The sequence below is a fragment of the Sturnira hondurensis genome, unplaced genomic scaffold (genome assembly GCF_014824575.4).
Source record: "Sturnira hondurensis isolate 20B ecotype Veracruz unplaced genomic scaffold, ASM1482457v3 Scaffold0014854, whole genome shotgun sequence".
NCBI lineage: Eukaryota > Metazoa > Chordata > Mammalia > Chiroptera > Phyllostomidae > Sturnira > Sturnira hondurensis.
This window is the reverse complement of record NW_028087485.1, coordinates 7037216-7064843: the sequence shown is the minus strand read 5'-3', so window position 1 is coordinate 7064843 and position 27628 is coordinate 7037216. Positions and strand designations below refer to the sequence as shown.

Genomic DNA, 27628 nt, shown 5'->3' with positions numbered 1-27628 from the left:
AGCGCAGTAACAACAGGGCCTATTTCCCAGAGTTGGCATTGTAAGTCATACAGCTGAAAAGTATCCCTTACAGCATCTCCAGTCAAATAATAGGAATATAATGCATAGTAGTAGCGTCACTGGTGCCTGGGACCACGCAGGGCAAAGGAAGGACATGTCTGAGTGCCACAAGCTTTATGAGGCTGTTCTTGTTTTCATGTTTTTCTTTTTAGAGCAGAAGTCAGAAGCATTAGGCATGTACAAACACCTGGATGCTCACACACACACACACACACACACACCCCACACACACCCATTGTGTGGGCTGGTGCTGCTGTGTCCTGGGGCTTCAGAAACCTACACCTCCATCCCGAAGTTACGTCCAGGGAATGACAAGTTCTCTTGGGCACCTCTGTCCTCTGCCCTCAGGATGGGACACAAGGGCACAGATCTCCGCACAGATGGTGGACACACAGGGTGTCGGGGAGAGAGCACATGCTGGTACAGATACCCAGCCTTGAGAGCTGCCCTGCTGAGCCTGTGCGTGCAATGTCTCTCTCTGGTTTTCCACTGGTGGGTGTGGAGGCCAGAGTTGCCTTTTTTCATGCCTTTCCGGCTGGTTTTCAGAGTTGTATCTAGGCTACTCAGTCAGAGAGGCCAAGTGGAAATCAGGAGTAGCTGAAACCTAGAGACTTTCGCAGTATGAGAAATGGGGTTGAAGGGCATTGCCAGAGAGAAAAGCCAAGTGCCAAGGTGCCCCTGGACTACCTCGCCTCTAGAAGCTAAGAATAAATTAATGACTGAAAGAGAAAGTAATGGCTTTGAAATGTGTGGTCTAATGTGTGCTGGCTATGAAATGTGTGGTCTAATATTGTCATTTTGCACTTACTGATGGCTGTGGTGGGGGTGGCAGCTTTGGTATTTTTCAATTTTTACATAAATGCCAAAGTGTCAATCTTATGCAGAACATTTAAGAGATTTGATATCTTTGGAAGGTTCGCTGGAGGGGAGATACAAATAGCCACGAAAAAAATTTCTTAACCTTACTCCAAATTCAATACATGCAAATTAAAACAATGAGGATAATGCCATGCATTTTGCTCATAGACAGATTATGTTTAAAAAAAATCTGTCATGATGTCCCGGGTGACAGAGGGCTTGCCAGCACTGACACTCTCATCTTGAGAGAGCTCACCCTGCCGCAGCTATTTCAGAAGGCAATGCAACAACACCTACAGAGCTTTAAAACACACACTCTCAAACCCAGCTTCGAAACCCAGGTTTTCGGCAGCTTCTTTTTCTGCAGTGCTTGCTACTTGCGTGCGTTTGAATGCTCACTAACAGAATAAGGAGCCTGTGTGTCTGTGTAGCGTGTCAGCACTGTCTGAAACAGCCAAATGTCTATGTATGTATTAACAAGATAGTGACCGACTAAATCCTAGTTGCCTGTATAGTGACGATCTATGTAGGGACTCCCCATGAAGTGGCTAAATTTACATGTGCTGACATGACAAGACTTAACTTGCTATTGTATTCACTCGCACTGCATTGGGTGTAACCGTTTTATGACATGGACATTTGTGAGTACACACGTATGTGTATGCACACACACATTTATCTGTGTCAGCCCTGGATACACTTGAGTACTGCTTCTCCTTTTTACTCGTTGCTACTCTTGTTGTTATAAAAGTAGTTCATGCTTAGAGTAAAAACTCAAAACACCCCTTCGCTCATCCCTTGAGGATTGATGAGAAGTGAGGGGCCGATGGCCTCCCCACCGTGTCCATTTTGGCAGTGCTTGCCCCGTCCAGGTCCTGATACATCTGCTGTCCCTGTGTGCAGACACCAGCCGGGAAGGCTGGAAAGTGGAAGCAGACATGAGGTGTCTGGTTCTCACCTGAGACCAGCATTAGTGGGATGATGGTTACATGCAGGTGCAAGAGTCCTTGGATTTCAGCTTGTGAAATTCTCTTTTGAGATTCCTTTCAGGAAGAGTTTAAAGCAGTCATTTTCACAGCTGGCTAAAGGGCCATGGTTGTTTTCCCCAGTGAAAGAGCTGAAGGCCTTGGGCAAGTTGTTGCCAGGTTACTTACTCATGTAAATAGACCCTGAGGCCAGTGACTGTCCTCTGTCTTCTGTCCCTGCTCCCCTGGAACACATGCCACCTGCCACCAGTATGGAAACAATCAAGGCATCAGTCTGACCTTTCCTTTCGAGAAGGGAGAAAGGTCCCACTTGGTAGTACAGGTCCTCTTACAAGGTGATGTGTACAGACGAGCGTAAGTATAAAACTAGACATCCGTATGTGATTGCCATGGGAGGAACTCTGGTAAAAGTTGTGTTCTTTTCCTCCAAAGTCAGACACACACGCACACACACAATATGTGGCACAAAATTTCAGGGAGTTGGTGAATTTTTATGCCCATTCACTAGCCCCACATATCTCCCCAGACCCTATGGCTAAAGGCCCTGCTTTATTTTTAAAAACCCATGCCTATGTAGTTAATGTTCATCAATGAACACAAATATATTTATTAAATCAATAACCATTAAATGTGTCAGGCTCTGAGTTACAGTTTCTACACAGAACCAACATTAAATAAGACACAATTTTTTTACAAAGCTTTTAATCAGTTTGATCACTATTTTCTCTGTCACTATCTATGTACATTACATGCATGTACACAAATGTGCCTATATTAGGTAAGTCAATGGAATGAATGTAGGTTTCTTTTTTACTGTTTTGATGTACTGGGTAGCAGTTTTAATGCACAATGCATGGTTGTGTACACATTCACACACATTCACACACACATGTGATCTGTAAACATTAAAACTTCGTTTCCTGGACAAGGACCTGTCAATCTGTCCTCAGCTGCATGTTGGGGCCAATAACAAGTGCCACATTCAATAAATATGCTTAAAATTTCCCAATAATGCCTGCAGTGATTGATCGTAACTGAGGTTGCTCTCTTCAGCTCGCCTCCCAAAGGGAGTTAATGCGGAAAGAACAGCATCCTTGTGACGATTACAAACTACAATACATCCAGGCTTCACAGCACAACTGGCAAGAGACATCTATGCCAGTCATAGCCCCTCAAAGAGCTAAAGCTTCCCAGAGGTCACCACCCCTCAATATGAGACTTCAAATGAAACAGGCAGTAATTACAAAATGCCATCTCGGGAGATTTGATATGAGACTAAAACTAAACTTTGAATAACAAATCCAGATAAGCATTTGCAACCCATCCCACAGGGATAAGCCAAATGAGTTAGTGAGGGATTTTTCCTCTGTCAAACGTCTCAGTGCCTTGGATATAAAGTTCCTAAACCCATAAAAGTCAGAGAAATAAAACCTGTTCATATTATATATTATTTTGGCATATTTTCTACAAGATATATGACCTAGAATATAAACAATGGATTCCATATAGTTAACCTTTATACTAAATAATAGTGAAGAGTTAGAGAAACAAGAGAGATTTCAATCAGGGGATGGGGACAGAGATAATGTTTAAATATGGAGATTCTTGGGGCAACTGAACAGCCCGGAGTCTAATTTTGAAATACCTGTACATTCTCACCTATATTTGCTAACCCTTTTCTGTATACTGAGCTCTCTAAATTCATTCCTTTCCTCCTCCTCCTCCTCCTCTCTGTTTCTTTTCCTTGGAGCCCTGATTGCTGTGTTGGAGAGACAGATTGAGAGAAAGAGAGAGAGGGAGGGGAGGAGAGAGGAAGAGAGAAGGAAGGAGGACGTGATGCTGTGGAAAACCTCAATTTTTTTCACTCAGGTCAGGTGTTGCACCTAGATCCTTTACTTCAATCGGCAGGTGATTTCTTTTTCTGCTTTGTTTTGACAGGGATAACTTTTCAAATTAAATCCCTTTATTGAATTTTCACTCTTGGATAGTTTCTGAAGAGGCTGCCTTTGCAAAAAAGTAAAATAAAATAAATAAAATTAGAACTGATACATTTCATGCCTTGTGTAAGCTGAGCCTGAGATGACAGTTGGGCATGATCAACCTCCATGCCTTCGGGGAACATAGGAATAATGATGGGTGGGAAAAAAGTGCAGACGAAGGAAAGAGACGGCTTTGCTGTTTTCAGGATATGGGGTTATGTGCATTACACGCCACAGGCCAGAAAGCAGCAGCTCCAAATAAAAGCAATCTAGGAGGTTGCCAAGTCCATCCAGAGCTTTTCAAACACAGGGTGTAGTCATGGGAGACAGCCCCTAAAGCTCTTTTATTGGTTTTTAGTATGAGACTTTCTGACCCTAAGCACATTCCACAGGCCAGCATCATCGGCTTCACCTTGGAGCTTGTTAGGAATGCAGACTCTTGGGTCCCTCCTGAATCAGAATTTACATTTTAACAAGATTGCCAGGTGGGTCCTATGCATGTTAAAGTTTGAGATGCATCGCTCCATAAGTTTCAGGCAACCCTGTGAGTGATGTTAGGCAGCCAGCTGGTAACCCTGACACTTGGCCAAGTATGCATTTATTCATTGAACAAATAGGCATTACGCTGCATCTCCAATGTATGTGGGTACTGTGGTATGGGCTGCAGACAGACTATTGAACAAAGGTACACATGGCTCCTGCACCCACAGCACTGACTGGGGGAGAGAAAACGCTGTGATAAAGTAATCAGGTGAATAGAATGTGTAATTTCAAACTGAGATGAGCACAATAAACAAAAATCATAGAATAGGATGAAAGCAAAGAGACTGAGAAACTGGTTTACAATGGAAGTTCAAGAAAGACCTCCCCTAAGAAATGATCCTTTCCCGGATTTTGTTATGATTCTACGGTTGTATTGGATGCTATCTTTGGGGAAAGCTGGGTGAAAAGTAGAGGGGAGCTTTACTATATTTTACGTGAGTCTAAAATTATTTCAGCTTAACAATAACCCACAACCTTCAGAACAACTCAAAATTATTTCAAAATGAAAAATAAAAAAAAAAAAGAATTGGACGCTTAGCCTGAAATCTGAACCACTCACAATGATTAATTACACTGAATTAATTGGAGAAGAGGAAGCGAATATTCCAGGCAGAGGAAACAGCAGGTATCGAGGCCTTAAACTAAGTCTTAGAACCCTCTATGTTTCAATAATTAAAAGTAAACTCAAGGGCCTGCAGGTAAGGAAAGAGGAGAGGACAGAGTGAGATGGCTCTGAGGAAATGGACAGGCACCTACTTATGCTGGAGCTACAGGTTAAGGTGAAAACTTTGCTCTTTATCCCCAGAACAAAGGCAAGGAAATCAAAGCTCTAAACAGATCGTGATTGCTTTTACCTTAGGAAAAGACTGTGCGGGCTATGGTGTAGTAAGAAGCAGACCTTGGGATCCAAGAGGACATAATCAGCTCCAAGGCACTGGAGAGGTGGGATAGAAGCTCTGCTGTTGAGCTCATTCTGCACGGGGCACAGCGCAGGGCATGAGGCAGGCAATGGCCAGTTTGGACCCCGACCTATCCTTCCACTGATTCTGCCAAAGAACATATTCATTCTCCAAACAGGAAGCAAAGCCTCTAGAGATGAAAGGTCCCATGGTGTGGGCACAGCAGCGAAGCACCTGTCTATTTCTGAAGGGTCTGGGCCACAGGGTAACCAGTGACCTCCAGTTGTCAGCTGGTAAAGTGCACGTATGGTGGCCTTTGTGTTCAGAAGAGCTGAGGACCGGTCAACAAGCACAAGTGCCAGAGGTGATGACGCTTGTGAGTTGTGAGGGACATTTTTGATACTGAAACTGGGACGATCTCAATAATTAGATGATCATTCTCTGGCTCAGTGCTGGGCAACCTCTAACAGTCACTGCTCTGTGGGAACTGTGGACAGTCCATTCTCTCTCTGTTCTCTGCACATGGGACCTCTTTTCCCCCCATCTTTTTTCTCCTCATCCCTTTTTCTTATACACTTTCCTTTCGCCTTTGTCATTTTCACCTTTAGTGTCCACTTTTAGGTCTCGTGGGTCCTGGTCAACTCTTAGACCTTGTGGAGATCCTCAGGACCAAAAAAGGAAAGGAAAACGTCTGTTATTGCTGTTTATATGTCTTATTTAAATTTTCTGCCCTGGCTGGTGTGGCTGAGTGGATTGAGTGTGGGCCTGCAAACCACCGGTTCAATTCCCAGTCAGGACACATGCCTGGGTTGCGGGCCAGGTCCCCAGTATGGGGCGCGTGAGAGGCACAACCACACGCTGATGCTTCTTCCCTTCACTTTCTCCTTCCCTTTCCCTCTCTTTAAAAATAAATAAATAAAATCTTTAAAAAGATACTTTCTTTGACGTGGTTTGCTCGTCTGCAAAAGGGGAATGGCAACCTACAGATTGTGAGGACTCCTTGTGACAATGTATATAAAGTGCTCAGCACAATTCTTGGTGCAGGGTAAGTGGTCAGTAGATGTCAGTTACTACAGGGCACATTATTGTCGACTTATTTAATCTAAAGTGAAGATGCTAAGCCATACAGAGCCTAAAGAGAGCTTAAGGCATAAGGAGCTTTCCAGGTCACACAATAGTGAGCAGACTTTCGATTTGTTCAGACATGGTTTAGATTCCGGATTTGCACCTCACTTTCCTCTATGTCATGTGCCTAATGCTACAGTCTCCATATGAACTCTACTCCTTTCCTGGAGGTGGCCCAGCTGACTCAGCAGACTGTCCCCTCCTGATGCTTATTGTGGGGACACGCAGGATGATTCTCTCCTCATCTGTGCGTCCTAAGCGCTTTCTGTTTCTCCAAATGAGACAGGGAGGCATTGCCTGGATGTCCCCTGATAAAATAAGGACACTGGAAAAACCAATCAAAACACAACAGCAGCACCAGAACAAAACATGGTAGAAATACGGAATTTCCAGTGTTCTCATTATCTGGAAAGAAAAACATCTTGACTGAAGGATAGTTGTCAAAAATCATTAAGACAATGCTGAATTACTAAGAAAAGGAAAAGTCCTTATGTCCAAATGACTTGGATCATTGCCAATGACCTTCCTGAACACAGGCGTAGTTATGAAACTGACATTACTGTGAACATCACGGAAAGCTGGATGTACTTACGACCGTCCACTGTTCTGGCCTCGAGATGCACGAGATCTGGCTCCTTGTTTGATCCCATCATAGACCTGAAAAAGGTGAAGAAACATGAAAAGGAACATCAGCCCCAGTGACTTCACGCGTGCCTCAGAGCAACGCAGCTAAGCCCACACACTATTCATGTCCACAGGCTTCAAAAGCCACCCTCCTGGAAACACATCTATTGCATTTATTTATAAAGCCTGACAGCAAAATTTCCACTTCGCATAAAAACAATAATGAAACCTTTATTTGGTGAAGGCCAGGCTCGATTCTAGCAAAGATACTGTGTGTTATTAGCTCACCCTTTCAAATAAGTCCACGCATGGCGTGTGCTCTCCTGCAACAATCTCACGAAAGGTATATTAAACTTTCCAGACTTATTGGGCAGATGCAAGGCGAGTGGTTCTACTGGGGTGACCTGAATAGCGATTGCATAGCCAACTGATCTGATTGATTCTCTCATTTAGAATTTGCAGAACTATCTACTGCTACCCTTTGTGCTACGGGGACTCAAGCAGCCCAAAGAACTGCTGTGCAGTGGCCAGTGCAGCAAAAAGGACCATTCTCTGTATTGTTGAACCAGTGTTAGGGGAAAATACAGTGATGTCTGAAGTGGTATGTGTAAATAGAATAAAAGTCTATTTAAAACACCTTGGAGGCATGCATTATGTAGTGTATAATACTCTCTTCTTACAGAGAGTCATGTTAAATAGAAAATAATAATTCTGTTACATAAATAATGTGGGCGATCATACTCTCTCTCTCTAAGACTTCTGTACAGGAAGATGAATTAAACCTGGGACCGTCTATAATTTGCTTTCATTGGGATTTGCAGAACTTTCATTTCATTTGCTTCTTTTTTTTCATGGAAATAATCACATGCTTCAAAAGTAGTGCCTCTGCCTGCCCTGAGCCACTCAGCGGAGCCATCAAATCCAGGTGAGAAAATGCAAATATATAAAAACACTCCCTACAGTCAGGGTTCAGGGTGGCACCCCAGGCCTATCGGGTGGGCCCCGATAGGGGGCCCCCTTTTGCTAGATGGGTTTCACTTTTGCTGCCCCACCTCCTGACAACTGGAAGATCTGTGATTCCCCAACAGTGCCCATTTGCTTCCTACCCCTCAGTAAGCCTGGGGAAGTTTCTGCTTCAGCTGGCAGTGCTCTTCTCCAGTTTCACCTGATTTTTCTTTGATTCTTACTTGATGACCCAGCTGACAGTCACTTCCCACATTGCTTACTTCCCAGTTACTCCAGGAAAATCATTCTCCTTCTACCAGAAAATATGTGTTTTTATAAATCCTATAACAGTTTGTTAAAATGACTTTTGTGTGTTTCCCCAAATAAAAGCAGCTTCTTCCCCACCATGCACACACAGAGACACCCAAACTGCGTGGAGATGTTTCTCTGTACATAGTGCTTGAGCTATAATAGTTAAATGTTGAATGAAAGAAGTAAGGGATAAATAAATGAAGGGATGAAGAAGAAAGGGAAGAGGGAGAGCAGGAATAAAGAAAGGAATAGAGGGAGGAAGGGTGAGTATATAAATGGTCTGTTAGCTCTTTGAGATAAATAAATTAATCATTGTCCTAAGGTCATTCTCAAAACTCTTCTTACTTGAACTCATTTTCCCAGCTCAAAGACAGAAACCTAGATAGCTTAGTTTTTCTTCATTTTTTTTAAATGAGTCTCCTTAAGGCCTTATTATCTCTGTCAGTAAGTTCTGTCTGATTGATAGATGGCCTGGAATTCAGGCTACACTCAAACATTAAACCCTGCTTTCTTCTCTGAGAAAGCAGAAATGTCCTAATAAGGGTTTACAATTTCCCCCAAAGAGACAGGGGCATGCACTTGGATATTTCACATCATCAGAATCAGAACGCAGGCAGGCAGTAACACTTTCACCACCACTTAGGTTAATACTGCAGTGACTGCTGGTCCAGGGACAGGGGCTCCCCACTTCCCATGCGGAAGCACTGCTGGAATCACAAATGACTTCTTCTGACAAGGTCAGAGCATTAAAAAGCAAACAACTCCCCCACAACCCTAAAACTAGAAACCTCAAGAGTTGACTGCTTTTTCAAATAACCACTGGGTAAGTTACATGCTGTTCACCTTCTACTTTGCCTGCTGTGTGAGTGTCTCCCTTGAAATGAATAGCACCTATTATTCCCAGGAAAAGACTGGCAGCCCAGAGAGGTGATGTTGAAACTAGCATGCAAAGCTGTCTGCTTGGTTAATGGTTAGTGTCCATGAGAGGCAAAACAATTAATCTGCATCCAGTTGCATCGTTTCAGCTGCTCACGGCCCCAAATCAATGAAAGCAGTAGTCTCTTAAGATCTTTTGTTATCTCTAAAGGCAGAAACTGTTGTTCCAAGGAACTTTTCCTTCTTTTTAACTAACGAAAAGGTGCATGGACAGAACAGAATCCTTTGTTTCTGCTGTGCCTAACCAACTCCCAACCCTGCCTGAATTTCTGTTCACCTGTAGTAAAACAACTGCAACAGCAAAATAAAACTTTAAAGTAGAACCACAGGGTTTCCAATCACTTTTATTTGCTGATGTGCTCACCCCTTTCTCGCAGTCTGGGAGTACCTCCAGATCTGCAGTCACAGGCTGTAAAGAATTATTGCTGCTTGTCCTCCGTGGCACTGGTGCATTCTCAAGAGCAGACACCAGACAGTGTGAAATGTCTGCACAGGTGCTGGTTTCAACGGCCCTGTCATTGACCAGGCATCTTACGGAAGCGCTTTGCTACCGCTGAACCACAGCCTGTCATTCTCTAGCCCATTTATACATACTGGCTGGAACTGTGGAGTCTGGTGGTTTTCTGTGCATTTTAAGACCAACTGTTATACTTGCCGATGATGACAGATGGTGGCCAGGGGAAGGGGAAAATGGGGAGAGGATGGTAAAAGGGTACCAAGTTTCTTTTATAAAATGAGTAAGATCTGAGAATCTAATGCATAATAACATGGTGACTACAGCTGATAATGCTGTTTTTTTAATTGCAGTTTGCTAAGAGAGTAGATGTTATGAGTTCTCAAGCACACCCAAAAAAGTAATTACGTGAGGTGAGGGGTGTGTTAACTCAGTTGTGAAAATCCTTTCACAACATACACATACACCAAATTATCACATTATATGCTTTCAATATAATTCTGCTCATCAATTAAACTTCAATAATGCTTAAAATGATAATAAATCAAAGAAAAGCAAATAAACATCAAGTTTAATCCAAAATGTTCTGTTGATCGTATTTTCCGACTGAGATTTCAAGTACTGTTTCAAGTATCTCTCGCCAGGAAGTCTGACTTCCGGTAGGGAGCACCAAGGGCTGGGCGCCTTTGCTGGATGCTTCCAGATTGCCCTAGAAACAAGCACATCCCTGTCACCATGTCCCTGTCATGGTTCATCATGGTCTGCTGGGTCTCTCTGCAGAAATGCTTCTCTTACTTCTCTGGGCTCCAAAACAGGCAGTGCTCATTTTTATTGGTAAAATATTTATGCTTACCAGAGTCTAGAGAAAAAGATTTCCTCAATAAACACATAGATAACATCTTTACACTGGTCAATATTTAAAACATACACACACACACACACACACATATATCAGATATATACATCTGATAGATTGAGTTGGTCTTCTGGGACTCAGAAAGAACCTATCCATAAATACAAGAGAAAAAAATTAGTACAGGTTCCTTTAATTGTATAAGAAAGGAATAGGGTGGCTATATCTTGTTTGTCTTTACATTGCCCTTATGTGTAACTGGGAGAATAAATTCCCTTCTTGAACTGAGTTTCACAGAGGGGAAGGCAGGTCTCAGGCCTTTGCACATACTCATGTCTGTGTCTGGAAAGCCCTCTTACCCTCTTCTCTCTCGTTAACACTTACAGTCCACAGCTCAGCTGCAGATGAGTGAAGTTGAAAACAGGCTTCCCAGCAGGGGTGCCACTTACGTTGGTTCACTTTTGACACTTCCAGAACCATGAGCATACATTTGCATAGCATAAATGAGGCCATGTTTCAATCAGTGACTCATCTGTCTACCCCTTGTATTCACAGACAAGCTGAAACCTTTTTTGAATTTCCATGTGTGCCATGTACAAATATTCTCCAAATGTTTCTTGAATGTTTTGGGGTAAAGGAGAAGTGTACAACCAGCCACATCAGCTTTTCTCAATTTATCTGGGTGTGTGACGGTGGGTAAGTTACTTAACGTCTTTGTACTTTGATATCTTTTCATGTACAAAATGAGGCTAAAATAAATTGTGCTAGAAGATACATCTTACAGTACTTAGCAGATTCCTGGCACAGAGCAAGGGCTCGGGAACGCATCCGATTTCTCTCTTCTCTTCTTTCCCTTTCTTACTTCAGGAGCTAGATGGAGAATACTAATACTCATCTCAAAATTAAAATTAATGTTGGTAATAAAAGCTTCTTGGGATATCATGGTGCCCCATTAGTAGAAATGATTAATTATCATAAATCAATAGACAAAAAGAGTCAACAACCCAAAGATCACATACACGAATAAATAGAAACACTTATTTATTCAGCGAAACATCTCAATGCCCTATTGTGTGATCAGAACAAGGGCTACAGATTCCTTGCCCTTAGGAGCTTTAGAGCAATGAAAGAGACAGTAATTCAATGAGACAGGGCTCTGATATTCAAGGTGCTCTTTGTAGACAGAGGATTGCTGTTCTTTCCCTTGCAGATAAGAGACCTGGGGAAGAAGAAAGGCAAAGGAAGCCTTTAGAAGAAATGGATAGAATCTTCCAGGATATGCGGCAATATGATAAAGAGGTGGAGGGGGCAGACGAGCATTCAAGCAGGTAAAAAGGTCCTAGGTTAGAGAGACGATGACCCACATAGACATCTAGTAGTGACGTCCATAGGGCGGATCTAATGTGTTCAGAGGAGAGCCGTAGAAGACAAAATAAAAGGTTAGGCAGGGGCACTGGGTGCATCACATTAAGGGTTCCTACTGGATGCTAAATGCCACAGATGCCAGAAGCAAGTTGTGTGCCGGTTCATAAACAGCTGAAGAGAAGAATTGTGTTCCCATCTGTCTATGTGTAGGCCTCCCTGTTCAACCGAAGTGTGAGGGGAAGGCTCTCTGGCCGTGCTAGATCCAGCTCTGCTGACGAAAACAGGACCAAGCCAGTCTCTTGCATCCACACTTCCAGCATCTTCAGCTGGTATTCACATGTAGGGACCCTTATTGAATCAATCTAAAGGTTACCAAAGTCAAGAATGCAGATAAGACAGCCCCGCCCTGAAAGAGTCCAGTGTGATGTCAGCAATGCTGCCTCGGCCTTGGGACATGCAGTCGTCCAAAGGCAGCCCTTGTAGACATTTCCTACGGAGAAACTCAGAAATGTCACAGTTTATCATTCTCCTGGCATTTTGTCTGAATTTATACCAGTTTAATATAGTGCTCAATAAATGCTGCGGAGCCACAAAATGCCCTGATATAGATAACCGGAAGCACAAGTATTAAAAAATGAACAGGGTGATGGAGCAGCACCTATTTCATTCAGGCCTTGGTTTGCAGCAAATGGCCTAGGGAGGAACAAGCAGGAATCTTCAGGGGAACAAAGGCTGGAGTTGGAAACACCTGCCCTCCTCCATTTTGGTCTAGATGGGGCATTCCTGTTCCAGAGGCTCTCTCCATAAACAGAGCCGGAGAAGCAAGGGGCCCCGTGAGCTATAGAGGGAGGAAACAAAGTGCCCACAGGAACCAGTGGTGGGGACCCTGACCTCCTCTCCTGTAGCCAAGGGTTGCCCCTTCACCTGCCTCTACACTTAGGTTCTCAAGACAAACATCCTCAGGGAAGTGCTGGCTAACCTACGACTTTTATTCTGAGCAAAGCAGCTTTGCCTGAAGTCTGATCTCATGTCCATCTATAGGAAATGTGCTAGAAAAAAAAAAAAAACAGCCTCGAAATGTCACTTTAACTGTGACCTTAAGCTTAAGAAGCACGCTTTCTTCTGGTCTCCATACTGTCCCACTGGTTGCCCAGAAACATATATAACTATTCCAGATAACAAACAGGCAAATAAAAATGATGCTTTGTTTCTTGAATGCAACAGTGGTTACTGAGAACCCACAATGGCCAACAACTTCAAGCTCAGCAAATCGTGCTTTTGATTATCCTTTCACTCCATGCCAGAAGCCTCACTGTTTGCTATATGAGGTCTGCAACCAAGTGCATGAGGAAGAAGGGATAGCAAAGCTTAGGAGGGTTGTGGGAGGCAAGGCTGTTTGCTGCACAAAGTGCTTAAGAAAAATAAATAAGAAAGTGTAAAGAGCAAGGCTTAGAAACAAGCAATATGTCTCTCCAGGCATTAAAATGACCAGGCCTACATTGGTCAAGACAAGCCATTCTGTGGCCACGATTTTCTCCCCTTCAAAATTAATGGTTTTGCTTCTTACACTTGCTGCTTACATCTGCAGTGCTGGTTTCCTTATTATCCCCCTACTTTTACGGCTCCTCCCCATGTTTGTCTTTGTTGATTTTTCCTAAATGCAGATGAAGGGACCCCAGGAGACATTAGGGAGCGAGGCCAGATCATCACCGAGATCCCCAAACAGAAATAACAGTGCTGATGAGATACAGAGAAACATATTTAAAATGATCAAAGAGTTTGGGATTGAGATAAGAAAGGAGCTCATAATATTTTTAAAATAAGATTTCTTATTCTCTTTTTAAACCTTAGTGATATCATACCCTTTGTATTTTAGCAACTTGTTAATTTTATTCAATAATTTATCTTGGAGACTATGCCATGCCAGAACATAAAATTAATGAGGTAGACCTCTAACTACTTTATTGCAATCTACTACATGAAAATATCCAATTTATCTAAATATTGTCTATTGATTAATCATGAGGAAAAATGCATACACATGGAAAAATGCTACTGGAGATACACGTTCCTATGGGGGCAACTTTGCCAACAAGTCCCCCCATCATCCATGGATGAAAATAACACTACCAAGACATAATCTGCCTGGGGAGGAGAGGTGGCCAATCTCTCAGAGGAGAAGGGCCTGGAGCCCCTTCCTCAATGGCTTTTATTGGGTTGTAATACACAGGAATACAGGCGGCAAGGATCAAACAGTAGATAACATTTCAAAGAAATCTGAGGGCTTAGTCTGAGTCAGTGTCTGTCAGGTAAGGGGGTTGCAGAAACTTTGGGAGACATACTCATTTCCTGCTCAGACCCATATCATTTGAATAAAAGCACTCTTAGCAAAGCAGGTTTCACAGGACTTTAGAAACTCTTTCTTATGCTTGATCACCCCAGATCCCACTCTAGCTGGCAAGGGCCTGCAGCGCCTTCCTCATCATACGTTTTCAGGCTTAAGTGGATTAGAGCCAGGAAGCGCTTCTCCCAGATGGAAATGGGGACTCGGGCTATGTCAGAACAGCCGGGGGGTGAGGGTCCATCACTCCCTCTTTGTTGCAGCCCCTGAGTTCTTCCTTGATGGCCTCCCAAGTGATAGTGTCTGGTTTAGGTTACCCCCTTCTGAGGGGTCTTATCCAACTCTGACTAGCAGACCAAGCATTGGGGGGGTGGGGGGGGGGCAGGGGAAGAAGCAGAAGCAGCGCTGCTGCCACAGACAAGCTTTGTCTCCTTAGTGGCTCACATTCCAGATGTCACTCACTCAGCCTTAGCCATGGGGGGGCAGTTACAACTCCTGAAACCAGGCAGGGCAGTTCCCAACATGTTCCAAATTAACAATGGTAGCCACCTCTGGAGGCTGTAGAATTGGGATGATAGTCAAAGGGATCATTATCCTCATCAGTGATTTTAAAACCTTTTGCAAGGGAAGATACATTTATGCATACTCTTCATGTTAAGAAATCTGCGCTATTAATGAAAACAAGGCTACGTCTTCAGTCTGGAAAACAAAGTGTAAGAGAAGATATAATCATTGTGTGCAAATCACAAAGAGATAAAGAGAAGAGAGGAGTGAAACTTCTGTGAGGAGTGGACCTGGAATTTTCTCAAATTTCAGAATACTTCACACCCTGACACCAGCTTACTAAGAGTACAAAGAGAGCTAAAGCTGCCAAAGAGTTGTGACAGCGAAACCAGCAGGAAGGAGAGCAAGAGGTGTGTGTTCGTGTTGATCTTAAATTCAGACTGAGAGGACAAAGGTGTGGCAGTCCTGCTTGGGACTTCGGGGGGCCACGTTAACCAAAGACCAGGAGCGGAGAGAATCTTCCCTCTCCCCCTTTCTTTCCATTTCTGTTGAGGATAAAGGAGTTCAGAATAGAGGGTAGAGCAAATATGAGTGTAAATAAGTTAAAACCTGAGCATTTTGCTGTTGTTGGGAACTATCTGACCCAGAGAATTTATATTCCATAAAAGAATTCCAGGGATGACCATCTTCAAATCTTTTGTTTGAACACATCACATGTTTTTTCACACATGAACACATCACATGTTGCACATGCACAACATATGAGGTTAGTTGTAAGTTGTGGAACTGCACTAGAGTATGTATACACTAACTTTATAAAATACACACAAAATGGAAACTAAAGAATAGAATCAAAACTTCCCACATCCCAGGGAATCATCTTGAGCACTCCTGGGGGCACTGTTGCAGTGACTCATTATGGGCGCTGAAGATTCCTGGGTGTCTCTAACACTCTGCACCAGCAGGGGTGACAGTGAAGCCTCAATTAACTTTTTAATGAATGAATAAACAAAGGAATTCAACAAGTATTTACCAAACACAAACAATGTAGTAGAGATGGTTCTAGGTGCTAAGGGCTTAGCAGTACTCACAGAGCAGTTTCCCACCCCTTATGCAGCTTATATCTTAACAAAGACACACACATATATATGGAAATACATAAAATATCAGAAAGTGGCATTTCTTGAGAGTTGTATAGAAAAAATATGTATGTGAACTATAAGTGGCTTTAAATGCATAAAAAAAAACTATTGCCATTTTCACATGGTGTTGGTCTGTGGTGGGAATACATGTTTTAAGTGTGGGATTAATGTCACATATGCCCTGTAAGACTGTGCCTTTGTGGATGACCTGCTCATTAATTGATGACAACCTGAAAAGGACACATATTGTGTGTCTAGGAAATTCACACATGATATAAATTCAGGGAAAAATGATGGGAAGATAAGAGAAAGACTGTGTTAGCTCTGAAAGCAATTGACCTGCCCAAGAGCATATAGTTAAATGAGAAAATCAGATTGGAACATAGGCTTTCTAATGTCCAAGGTACCATCTGTAAAATAAACTTAAAAATAAGGTTATTGTGAAGAGCAAAGGTCAACAATATGACTTCAGGGGTCCTTTAGAGATGAAAAGTCTGGAGATTAATCTGCTGGAGATTAACTAGTCAAAGCCCTCACGTCACAATTAAAGAAATAAAATTCTCAGGGGAACAAATACCTTGAAGCTTTGAACTACTAATCCAGGTTCTTGACTCACCCCAGTGATCCTTCTAATCAATCAAACAAACAAACAAACAAAATAAAACCCACCCCAAAATACTTTTTCTTTTCACCTCTTTGTACCTCAGGAAAAATAATGTGAACTCAGAAGGCAGTGCCTGTGTCTTACGCTAAAAAGATAGAAAAACTAATGGGGAAACTCCAGACACCTTGACCTCTTGCAAGGACTGCATGTTGCGATGGTGTGAATATCTGCATCTCCCCCAAATTTAAATGCTGAAACCTATCTTCCAAGATGATGGTGTCAGGAGGGGAGACTTTGGGGGGGATGATTAGGTTATGAGGGTGAAACCCTGATGAATGGGATGATTGCCCTTGTAAGACAGGCCAGAGAGATGCCTCACCCCTTCTACCTTGGAAGGACTCAGTGAGGGGGAAGCTGCCTGAAACTCAGAAGGCCTTCATCAGAGCCCCACCACGCTGGCACCCTGGGCTCAGACTCCCCACCTCCAGGATTGTGAGATGTAAATGCCTGTTGTTTATATGCCATCCAGTGGGTGACACTCTGTTGCAGACCAACTAGGCTAAGACGTGTGTTGGTAATGCGGGTAGCACAGGGCCAGCAACATTTGAGAGTTCCATGTCCTGGTGATTGGGAACAGATTGGATATTACACTTAGTCTAGACCCTCACATATCGGGGCTTCTAAATTTGAAGTCGGCTTCTCCGTAACTCCTTTGCAACGTGACTAAGTAAATCCTGACCCTCCTCAGACACGCAGTGTTAGTGTCCGCATTGGAATGCCAAGTGCCTGGCTCTCACACAATGCTGGTTTAAGCATCCTTGAATAGCTTCTCTATCTTCATTTTGGCTTGTTATGACACAAACACATGCTTTATTTCAGGGTGTTGGTACTTCCAAAAAAGATATACCCTGGGGGGCTATTCCTTTACAAACTTCAATAGAGAAGGACAAGTGATCCAGTTATTAAAGCTTGAAGGGCAGTAAAGACACAGTTCGGTTAGGTATAGAAGGGGATTAAATCCACCTTCTCAGCAGAGACAAAAATTCCTGGGGAGCAAAAACTCAGCTCATCTCCTTGGTACTTTGCTCATTTACAAAGCACTCATGGACCTTTGAGTACAGGTTTGAAGGGATCCTGCATGGGCAAACCCAGAGATGGCAACTGTGGAAATACTCTGAAGGCTGTGCCCGTTTGTCTTCAAACTCTTATTAAATACATGGCTGAGGAAACCAATTTATCTTTTAAAAAGAAATGAGCACTCTACTAGAGATGTAAATTCCTAAAGTTAACTTGAAAAAAAATCTCAGAATGACAGAAAGAGAAGAGAGAAGAAAAAAAGTCTGCTGGAGATTAACTAGTCAAAGCCCTCATGTCACAATTAAAGAATAAAATTTTCAGGAGAACAAATACCTTGAAGCTTTGAACTACTAATCCAGGTTCTTGACTCACTGCAGTGATCCTTCTAATCAAACAAACAAACAAACATTGGGAGAGGCAGGTGGAGAGGAGGGGGTGGGAAGGAGGGTAACGGGGTGGAGGATGGGGCAGGTGGAGGAAGGAGTGAAACAGAAGATGGGGAAGAAAAGGCAGGGAGGAAGAGAGGGTGAAAAGGGTGGAGACATGATAAGGATGACGAAGGAGAGGAGGAGTGGAGGAGGAGCAGGAGAGAAGAGACTGCATTCTCTGTGGCTAGTCCGAGGGGGCCACAGAGCATTTCTGTCAGTTGTCTTCCACTAATTCCCTCCCATCCCCGCCCCCCACCCCGCACCACTTTGGGAAATGTGCTTGACTTCCTTATTATTGTTATAAATGGTACAGTTTATGTAATAACACTGTTTTTAAACATCTAATGCTAAAAGTAATATATGTTTATTTAAAATAAAATGGAAAGTGTATCAAAGTTAAAAACAAAAACATTCACACAATCTTTCCATCTAGAAATAACCACCTTTAATGTTCTGTGGTTGATTCTTTAGTACCCTTTCTGTGTTTGTGTACGCACTCCTTTTCCTAAAATATTTTTTGCATCATATCACTAATACAACATAGCACAATGTAATATACTAGTGAAATGCACTGTTTTGCTTGCAGCACGGTATTCTACAATTTACTTAATTTCTGCCCATGGGTATTGGTGTCGTCTACATATGATATTGCACTAATTATCTTTGTAAGTAAATATTTGCATGTATCTCTGAACTCTTGGCTTTTCAATAGGAAGGATTATTAAAAGAGGGAATTTCACTGGCTCAAAGAAAATTAATATTTGTTTAAGACTCCTGATGTATTGTCCAACTCTCTTCCAGAAAGTTCATACAAATTACACTCCTAAGAGTAGCAGATAAGAGTGTCCATTTCTCATGCTCTCACCAAGGTTAAGCATTATCTTCTCAAAAAGTCCATCCATTTGATGGATTAATAAAAGTCATGCCATTTTTGTTCCAATTTTTATTTTCTAGAGGTGAGGTTAAATATTTTATTTAATTGCCATTTTATTCCGTTATAAACTGTCTGTTCGTGTTTTGGTCCTCATATCTATAGAAATGTTATCATTCAAGTTTTTTCTTTGTAAAAGTGCTTATCTCTTTATGATATTTGCCCATTTTCTCAACTATATTTTCCATACATTATACAGTTGGTCAATTTAAAATCTCCATTCTTCGCTTAAGAAATTAAAATCACTGTTAAACAACAAAGGTCAGTGCTCCTCAGTAGGTTGGCTTTGTCTGGGGGGAGCAGCAAGCTTTGCATTTTTCCTGGACTAGGCCAGAGAGAGGGAAAAGGACAAACAGCGTGTGTGTGAGATGGTGAGCGCCTACACAACCCCCTCCCAATGGCAGAGATGCTGTGAGACGCCCACTAGACAAAGGGCAGTGTGCAGAGCCACTGGGGGGAATCCCTGACTCTGCAGCCAATAAAGGGGCAGTGCTACTGGAAAAATGCATGTGCTTCTCCGGTCTTCCTCCAGGACATAGGTGCCCAACACACATGTCCCAGGATGACTACGAAAGCAGCCCAACAGAAAATCATAAATTTACTTAAAACCTCTTTTTTTGCTCATCAGTTTTCATTACTGTCTGTGCACTTAATATGTGGTCCAAGACAACTCTTCTTCCATTGTGGCCCAGAGATGCCAAAAGGTTGGACACCCCTTTGAAAGAATTTTATCAGACAGAGGTCTTGGCCTTACTTAGCAGGTGCCATCTTTTTTTTTAAGATTTTATTTATTTATCTTTAGAGAGGAAGGGAAGAAGAGAAGGAGAGAAATATCAATGTATGGGTTGCCTCTCACGAGTCCCCTGCTGGGAACGGGCCTGCAACCCAGACATGTGCCCTGACTGGGAATCGAACTGCGATCGTGTGGTTCGCGGGTTCGCGGGCCCGCGCTCAATCCACTGAGCTACACCAGCCAGGGCTAGCAGGCGCCATCTTAATGGCACATTAATGCTTATCAGGGGCTATTTCGGCTATCTGTTCCAAGCAAGTAAGAAAAAAGAGGAATAGCAAACCACAATCCAGTATTGGGCTTATTCACCACATTTTTCCCAGTCACCTTGTTGATTGGGCAATTAAGCAATGCCATTAATAGGTAAGCAGCCAGGAAGGGGCAATTACTACTTAGAGGAGAATTCCAATATATAAGAAGAGATCAAAGCAGACAATTCCCATTAGAACACCACATTAATAATTGCTACAAGCAAGATCGACAGATAAGAACTAAAATTAGTGGGTGAAATTCATAGCCTCCAAGTATCTCTCCCAAAATATTTACTAATTATTGTGGAAATCTTAACATATGTTCACACATTTTTGATACTCTCCCTGCCAGGAGTTGGAGATAATTCTCCTTCCCTTATGAAGTTCTAAGAAATAGAGAATATAAAAAATAGAGCATGAAACTAAGAAGACAGTGACTACAATAGAGAAACCTGGAAAATACCACTTAGTCACGTGATCAAGGTGTTAAATAATAGGACATATTGATACTTGTATTCTTTTTTAAAAAATTTTTAAATTTAATTATTGTTCAAGTATAGTTTTCTGTCTTTTGCTCCCATCCCAGCCCCCCCCCGATACTTGTACTTCTAGATATGATACCATAAGAAGGGTACATCTTTTCAGGAGAACAAATACCTGTGATATACTTCCTGACAAGCTGCAACTGTGTAATCATAAAAAAAAATACTAGACTAGCCCAATTTGAGGGATATTCTATAAAATTATTGACTAGTCAATAATATTGTAATAACTCTGTACAGACCAGCTGGGTACTGGAAACACCAGGGAGAACACTTTGTAACGGATGTGGCTGTCTAACCATATTCTGTGAACCTCAAACTGATACAAGATAATATTAAATGTAAACTGTAATTAAAAAATAACCAACTAGTAAGTTCCTGAATTGTTCAAGTCATCAAAGGTAAGGAAAGACTGAGAAAATGCTATAGATTTCAGGAGACATGAGATTGAAGAGGAATGATACATGAATGCAATGTACAATTCTGGGTTTGATCTTGGATTGGAAAATAGGACATTAGCCAAAAACCTGAAGAAATCCAAATAAAGTTTCCAGTTTAGTTCACATTACTAGTGCTATTTTCTTAGTTGTGGATATTATACCATGATTACATATGACATTAACATAAGGGGAAGTTGAGTGAAGAGTATATGGCAAATCTGTTTTATCTTTCCAATTCTTCTGTAATTCTGAAATTATTTGAGAAAAAAAGCTAAGGAAAAACTATGCCAAATCTCAGAGAATATATTTAATTATATCAAAGCTACTATAAATAGGCAATCCATTTTTAAAAAATCATTATTTTTAGCTGGAGTGGACTGATAGCATCATTCACCATGTAGAACAGGTAAACTACTGTAGCATTTCAATTGTCATAAGTTTATGATTCACAGATTTCAGCAATCACAAAAATAGTTATTTTATTTTTTTCAAAAATAGTAAGATTGGAAAAAGGGCTCTTATTACGGAAATGTTCTTACTCACTATTTGTTTAGAAGTAGAGAACAATGTGGACAGCCAGAGTCTTTATTTATTCTAGGGCTGTCCTGGTTATTATGGGAAGAGCCTGATTTCAGCTGACAACGCAAATACATTGGGTGCAGGAGCTGTTGAAATGTGAGGTCAAATGTGAGGTGTGTGCCTGATGTGGCTATATGCTATGTCTCTTTTGGACTTCATCTCTTAGGCATGGTGTTTTCCTTGGCTACTGAATTACTCAGGAAGGCTAACTGCTCATGGGAGGCACATGAAACAGGTGGTATGTTCTCTGGGTTGGGGATGTAGAAGGGATCCCAGACACATAAATATTCTAACGAGTTTCATCTTGTCACAATAGAGTCATAAAGCTGCTCTGTTCAGCACATGATAATGGCATTGTAATTCAATTATCGGTGGTATTTGTCTTTTGGGATTTATCTGCCTTAAACTTCAGCCCTCATGTAAATCCCTTTACCGTAAATCTCATAAATGCTACAGCAAGTTCTGCCCCCAGCCTAGGGCATGTCTCACCATGCCAGTGAAAACTTTCACAGCTTTCTCTAAATTGTGGGATTGCTGTGTTTAGAGGGATTGATGTTTAAAGTGCCAGAACCAACAATAAAAAAACAGTGGGACAGGTCCATTTCCTCTGGTTATTCTCTTTAGAGAAAGATAGATCCTGGTGGACAGATAGACAAAGCTCCAATTGAATCCAAAAGGCTGTTTTCAGCTACTTCTACAGAATTCTGTAGAAGGCATTCCTGCAAGTCACAGGAGGTCAGATGCAATGGCTCCTACGTCCTCTAAGAACCCCGAGATTCTGATGCATACACGCATCAGGGCCAGGCATCCACACGGATTCATTCATCTTACAGCTGTTTGCAGAATCTTTCTCAGTCTGCTCTGCCTTTCATTCCTACTCAGTCGAGTGAGCAAATTTCTGGGTCTCCTCTACCCTCCTGTCTAGAATTTACCCTCCCGCATCTCCATCTGAGAAATAAGTATCTTTGGTTGCCCCATTCCCAATATCCATTCCTCATTTTTCACTCACCTAGCAAATATTTACTGTGCATCTATTTCATCAATTCACAGATTCTCATTTTCTCCATTTTAACATTTCTTAAGTCAGTAGGTATTTTTCAAACATTGAAATGATAAAGTTTAACTGTCAGAAAAATTTTGACAGATAAATGATAAAAGGGTGCATTTGCATTCAATGAAATTTTAGATTTGATGCTACATGGCCTGCGCCAGGCACTGTTTAGGCACTTACATACCCTAGCGCTGTGGCTAATTTCTTCTTATCTTCGGCCCATCAAAAGACAAGTCCTTTTCCTTTTCCTTAGCAACAATTCCTTAGAGACTTTCCACAAAATCATAAATTAATATGAACATATTTGTGCACATGTGTATATCATTTCCCTCCTTTTCCCTCTCTCCCATTCCTGTTTCAACATAAGGTGTTAGTAGTAGTTGACCCTACATCTCAGTATTTTGGTTACATAATACAAGGGTAAGCAAAAGTACGTTTACAGTTGTTTGTATGGAAAATACCAAATAATACAAATATACAAATAATACAAAATAATACAAATAGCACAAATAATACAAAAAATAACAAATAATATCATCAATAAATAATAATATAAGAATAAACTGTGTTTCTCATACTCACAACTATAAACCTACTTTCTCCCACCCTGTATAGAAGGTGGGAATACGACTCAGAAGAGAAATATCATCCAAAGATAGGTAATATAGCACTGATTTTGGGGGGAAGATAAGTGTCATATTTTAAGTTGTATGGAGAAAATCCATCAGGTTAGGTTAAAAGCATACTTTTGGTTTTATTATTTATTTGAAACTTATATGTGGTTTAAAAGATGTGCACAGGTACCAAGTTTTCAAGGGGCAGATTGTGTGATGCTTTTGTACTGAAGCAACTTGGCCAACCTACAACTACATTTCCCAGAGTCTATGTATGGTTTCAAGTTAGAGGTGACCAAGGGGAAGTGTGAATGAAACTTGGAAGACAGGAAGGAAGTGGCAGCCATTCCACTCTGAAGGACATTTTGGTTAGAGGTGATGAGAGACAGCGCAGGAGCACTGGCAGTTCTGAATCTGTCCGTGCTCTCCCTCCCCAATTTCACGTCCAGCCCTGTGACCTCGGGCCCCCAGCCAGATGCTTCCCTGCAAAGTCACAGAAGGCAGCGAGGCAGGCGCGATATTTTTTATACAATTCAGTAGAAGCTTTCTTGTGGTCTCACCTCAAGCTGCAAGACCCTCAAGGACAAGTTTCTATAACAGTGAAACCTTGGTTCTTGAACTTAATTTGTTCTGGAAACCTGTTCAAGAAGCGATGCTGTTTGTTGCCTGAGAGATGAGTGACTGATCATATACATATTAGCAAGGGTCGTCAGGTAGAGAATTGAGACCCATTTCATTCTGTTAGACAACTGAGACTTTTTTTTTCCATGAACAACTTGGCCAAGAACTGAACTGTTTGAAAACCAAGACATTTGAGAACCAAGATACATGAATCTATCTTCATGGCTGAGAGTTAGCTCTGAAAGGTACTCAACTGATGCAAATTAAATGAACTGAGTAATAAAAGTTTTCAAATAACCGAGAAGCTACAAACTAGATCAGTAAGTTGATTTACTATCCCATTGGTCCTGATTCTGGGGAAACAACATCAACAACAACAAATATATATATATAATTTCCATGGAAAACAAATTAGGTTGAATATCAAAATGAGATTGCCCCATTTCAAAAACTTATTAATACCCAACTCTTCTCTATTTCTCTCTTAAATAAGTTAATATTTATTTATTCATCATGTACTATATCTGCTTAGAGTGTAACCTGAGATCCAATTTTAAACCTGACAAGCACATGAGGAAGATGCTACTGTGAAGACCATCCTATAGAAGCAGAGTGTAAGGCTTACAGAAGCTAATAAAATTGCTCATCGGTTAACCCCTTGAAAACAGGGCTCTAACAAAGGCACTCTACCTCCAGAGCTCTCACTCTGACATACTAAACACTGCCTTTTATTGACTGGAAGCAACATGCACAGGTGGTCAGTGACCGAATGACCAAGAGACACCACATACACAGACACTGTACAAACCCAGACACTCTTGAACTCGCAGCTAAGTGAGGTCTGATCACTGGGGCAGAAATAAATTTCTTTTAATATTATTCTAAATTTGTAAGTCATGATCGTGATTTTTGCCCTCTCTTTCACTCTGATTCAGTGCCATCTCTTGCACTCTGTCATCGCAAGAGTTTGTAGGGACAATCTAGAGGAGTGGCCGAATCTCAGTTGTTCAGACTGAGGAGCCGCAGTCCAGGAAGACAGGAAATCATCAAGATGAGGAGGACAGGAATGAGTGAATGAAGCTGCCATCACTGAACGAAGGTGACGCGGAAAGTGATGGGTTCCCATGGTAGCAGGGGACATTTAATTTAATTTGTAAGGAAAACTTGCTAGTCATAAAAAGAGATTAAAAAATGGACAAAGGTGCAAGAGGGTGAGAAAACAGCACTCGTGGAGGTCGGTAATGGAAAAAAATAAAAGATAAAACACCAGGCTTCTCAAGGACAGTGAAAATCCTCGTATCTAGCACTCCTCCTACAGGTGCCAGAAATGCCCCACTGCGGCCCCTGGGAGGTCAGGGCGTCAGATCTCTGCAGTGGCTGGCTGCCACTTTGCCCTGCCCCTTATCCAGACCACACACATGGTTCAACTCAAAGGGTAGGGGACTCAGAAACAGAAGAGACCGTCAGGGAGGCTGAGGGAAAGTATAAGAAGAGAATACTCCAAAGAAAGGGGGTTCTGAGTTCTGGATTCTATATGTGGAAGCGTGTAAAGGATCTGACAATTATCAGCAGCCCAGGGCAGAACTCCCTGAGAGCAGTCTAGGACGCAGTCACCCCACCTTTGCTGAAATTCCTCTGCCAACACGGATCTCATTATTCTTTAAGACAGCCTGAGAGCTTACTGCATGGGAAAGTGTTGCTTTTACTAATGTAGAATTCTCTGCCCCCTCTTCAATATATACTTTGATGGCTTAGAGGTCTAACCTTCCAGCCTATTGCTGGAGGACCATCTATATGGCTGCCTAATTTAACAACTAGGTCCATTCAAGATGTGTTCCAACCTGTTTGTGGGTTTATGTGTGTGTACACATGCATGTATGTATTCAATGAATGTCGGTACCTCATGTACGTATGCATGCATACAAGTTTCTGCTATCCCATTTATTATTGTACACATGATAGAAACAAGTTAGAGACAGTTTTAGTCCTCAAATAGCTATGTTCTAACAGGAGAGGAATATAAGGAAGGAAAAACACAAATATAGAGAACATACTAAATGCTAAGTTACTTAACAATTATTATGACAACATATCATTTTTCATTCTCAAAATAAGCCTTGGAAGAAAGAAGTTGAAGCACAGAGAGAAGTACTTCTCAAGATCACACAGTTGGTGAATAGGGAAGCAGGGATTTGAGCTTGGAAATGCTGACTTGGAAAAGTTGAATGAAACTCTAAGTGCTAACGCCAGGATACAAGGAGTATAGAAATACGAAAGCCTAGAAGAAAAGCTGATTTGAAGGGCAAGGCATTCTACAATATGTCCAGCTTGACATAAAATCGAAAATAAGTGATGGTGTTCTTTTGGAAGTTCTCTACAGATGCTGACCTGCTTCATAGGTTTAAATGAAGGAGGGGACAGAGTAGCTTCAAAAATATGAGGAAACACCTCAAAAAGTCACAATTTATTTATAAAAATTGTGTATTTATGCTTACATATTTAAATGTCAGTCACTTTAATTGCATTCAAAGCACTCTCCGTTTGACGCAATATACCTATTGAGGCTTTGTCTACTGCTCAAAACAGTTTTTGAACATGTTGGTTTTAATGATGCTTAGCGCTTCTGCTGTTTTTTGCTTCACCTTTTCCACGTCATCAAAATGTTTCCCTTCAAGGATTTTTTTCATCCAGGGAAACAAAATTTTAAAAATCACTCAGACAGAGATCAGGAGGATAGGGCATGGGGGTCATGTCATTTTTGGTCAAAAGTGGCTGAACACTCAGTGTAGTGTGGGCAGGTGTGCTCATAAATCACCCATCATGAAATGAGCAAACATACTGAAAGTCTTCAAAAAAAAATGTCACTGAAGCCCAATGCAGCCTCTCACAACAATGCCAGCTGATCCACTGATACAGATAGGTTTCCAGGACACTCAACTAATGAGGGAAGCTTGTACTACAAGGGGCCCACCCTCCCAGAAGATAATTCTGGGTTTTGGGGAGGTCTCCCCTTATAGCTACACTCCCTTCAGAATACAGTACCAAATTATCTAGTCATTTTGATAGAATAGAGTTTTCCTATTTTTTAGTAGCACCATTAGATTCCATCCATTTTCCAGTTTGCAGAGTCTGGAAAAGAAAAGGTGCAGAGGATTCTTTTGTTATTAAACACTTTCACCCCATTTGTGGAAAAAGAAAAGATTATAGTCATCTCGTGCCCCATCCTCTAAGTCCCCTTGGCATGAGTGGCTTAGGAGTCTTGAAGATGCTGTGTTCAATGACTGGAATATCCGCAGGAGCACGAGAAAGGGTCATGGTGGCCCGGTGAACATAAAACAAACTGCCTATCAAACATACATAATAAGAAAAGAAAAATCTGAAATTGGCTCAGCAGCAATATTTAACAAGGACTGAAGGATGAGTGATTTGACATGAGTTGGAATAAGAAAGAGAAACTAGTTTTAAGTTTGGATGAAAGGACCCTGGTTAAGTATGTTAGGCCAGGTATATAGACACAAGTGACTTTAATAACTAGATGTAGACCCCAATAGATATGAGGCCAACAGGAAATAGATGCCAACAGAGCAGATCAAAAGGAGGGTTCTGTGGAGTGGGGTCCATAAAGAAGCTTCAGGGGGAGTTGGAGCTCAAGCAGGGCTTCGTCAGTCCCTATAATAGTGGGGTCACTGCAGAGAGAATAGCATGGTGCTTAATCAGCACAGGCTCTTTATCCAGACAAACCTGGGCTTAAATTCCATAACCATAACTTAATAA

At 41.7% G+C, this 27628-nt stretch overlaps 1 protein-coding gene across 5 annotated transcripts in view; it reads right to left on the bottom strand.

The window, feature by feature from the left end:
* The window catches only part of SORCS1 (sortilin related VPS10 domain containing receptor 1), a 492654-nt gene that overhangs the window by 125518 nt on the left and 339508 nt on the right, over positions 1 to 27628 (bottom strand). For all 5 annotated transcript variants that reach the window (XM_037063978.1, XM_037063980.1, XM_037063979.1 and 2 more), the window contains exon 6: positions 7043 to 7107. In XM_037063978.1, coding sequence (XP_036919873.1) covers positions 7043 to 7107 — 65 coding nt within the window. The remainder of the gene's footprint in view (positions 1 to 7042; positions 7108 to 27628) is intronic.